We start from the raw sequence: 2,063 nt of genomic DNA, 5'->3' as shown, positions 1-2,063 counted from the left end.
TGTGGTGAGAGAGAACAAGTACAGCTTGGTGGAACTTGTTCATCACTTCTTCTCTGAAACCAGAGACGCAGGAATCTGCAGGTTTGATCAGTTCCCGGTTGTGTTCATCTTTGACGGTCTGGATGAGAGTCGACTTCCTCTGGACTTCCTCAACACTGAGATCCTGACTGATGTCACAGAGTCCACCTCAGTGGATCGGCTGCTGCTGACAAACCTCATCAGGGGGAAGCTGCTTCCCTCTGCTCGCCTCTGGATAACCACACGACCTGGAGCAGCCAATCAGATCCCTCCTGAGTGTGTGGACATGGTGACAGAGGTCCGAGGGTTCACTGACCCACAGAAGGAGGAGTACTTCAGGAAGAGATTCAGAGATCAGGAGCAGGCCAGCACCATCATCTCCCACATCAAGACCTCACGAAGCCTCCACATCATGTGCCACATCCCAGTCTTCTGCTGGATCTCTGCTTCAGTTCTGGAGGAGGTGCTGAAAACCAGAGAGGGAGGAGAGCTGCCCAAGACCCTGACTGAGATGTACATCCACTTCCTGGTGGTTCAGTCCAAAGTGAAGAACATCAAGTATGATGGAGGAGCTGAGACAGATCCACACTGGAGTCCAGAGAGCAGGAAGATGATGGAGGCTCTGGGGAAACTGGCTTTTGAGCAGCTGCTGAAAGGCAACCTGATCTTCTATGAGTCCGACCTGACAGAGTGTGGCATCGATATCAGAGCAGCCTCAGTGTACTCAGGAGTGTTCACACAGGTCTTTAGAGAGGAGAGAGGACTGTACCAGGACCAGGTGTTCTGCTTCGTCCATCTGAGCGTTCAGGAGTTTCTGGCTGCTCTTCATGTCCATCTGACCTTCATCAACGCAAAAGAACCAACAACCAAGCAGTATGAGGTGAAACCTACACCAGCATATATCTACCAGAGAGCTGTGGACCAGGCCTTACAGAGTCCAAACGGACACCTGGACTTGTTCCTCCGCTTCCTCCTGGGTCTTTCACTGCAGACCAATCAGAAACTCCTACGAGGTCTGCTGACACAGACAGGAAGTTACTCAGGGACTGAAGAGAAAACAGTCCAGTACATCAAGATGAAGATAGAAGAGGATCTGTCTCCAGAGAGAAGCATCAACCTGTTCCACTGTCTGAATGAACTGAATGATCGTTCTCTAGTGGAGCAGATCCAACAGTCCCTGAGTTCAGGAAGTCTCTCTGAAGAGAATCTGTCTCCTGCTCAGTGGTCAGCTCTGGTCTTCATCTTACTGTCATCAGGAGAAGATCTGGACGTCATTGACCTGAAGAAATACTCTGCTTCAGAGGAGGCTCTTCTGAGGCTGCTGCCAGTGGTCAAAGCCTCCAACAAAGCTCTGTACGTGAACACATAACTATCCAGATTAAACCTATGTTTTTATTCGTAAATAAAAATAAATAGATAGATGAATGTTCATTCCAAATTAGGAAATTGTAGCAGCAGCGTTGGTAAAAGTCATCACCCAAGTTAAAATATTTAACAAATAAAATAAAAAAACAAAAGCATACAGTAAAAAAAAACATATATATATATATATATACAGTCCACAATATAAACAATATATATCTATAAAGGATTAAAATAATACGCATTATAAAATATACTAATTATATGTAATTTTTCTATAATAGATCAATCTACCATAGAAACAAACAGTCATAGGGAATATCTATAGATATTTATTAGAAATTGTGGAAAGTTGCTTTTTTTAACTTAAATTAAAATGTAGATCCTGTGAGGTATACAATATGTGCAAATTGTTCAATATTATAGAGATGGAGAAACTTAGCAAACTAAAGAGCAGGGAGTTCCCTGCCAGCCAGAGGGGGGTCTTGAAAGATTTCCTGTATCGGTCCTCGTGACAGCGGAGCTGGATCAGTCTGTAGAGAAGGAGCTCCGCTGTCTGTCCAGCTGATGGTGGAGAGGGGGGGGACATATGATCCAAAATGGTTAACAGTTCCAGGGTCCTACTCTCCACTATAACTCCAAAAATAATTCTGTTTGCAGCCTATGATAGAGCCAGCCTTCCC

The 2,063-nt window shown here is 45.0% G+C and overlaps 1 protein-coding gene across 1 annotated transcript; it reads left to right on the top strand.

The window, feature by feature from the left end:
• Nucleotides 1-4: 4 nt before the first annotated feature.
• Nucleotides 5-1,407, top strand: LOC104948797 (protein NLRC3-like; the record flags this gene model as incomplete). The annotated part of the gene is made up of 1 exon (XM_010775022.1): nucleotides 5-1,407. A coding segment is annotated over one exon (1,383 nt), but the record flags the coding sequence as incomplete, so codon positions are not given.
• Between the last annotated feature and the right edge of the window lie 656 nt (nucleotides 1,408-2,063).

Source organism: Notothenia coriiceps, unplaced genomic scaffold (genome assembly GCF_000735185.1).
Source record: "Notothenia coriiceps isolate Sejong01 unplaced genomic scaffold, NC01 NC01_scaffold00015131, whole genome shotgun sequence".
Taxonomy (NCBI): domain Eukaryota; kingdom Metazoa; phylum Chordata; class Actinopteri; order Perciformes; family Nototheniidae; genus Notothenia; species Notothenia coriiceps.
Note: the sequence above shows the minus strand (reverse complement) of the source record. Positions and strands in the feature narration are given on the sequence as shown.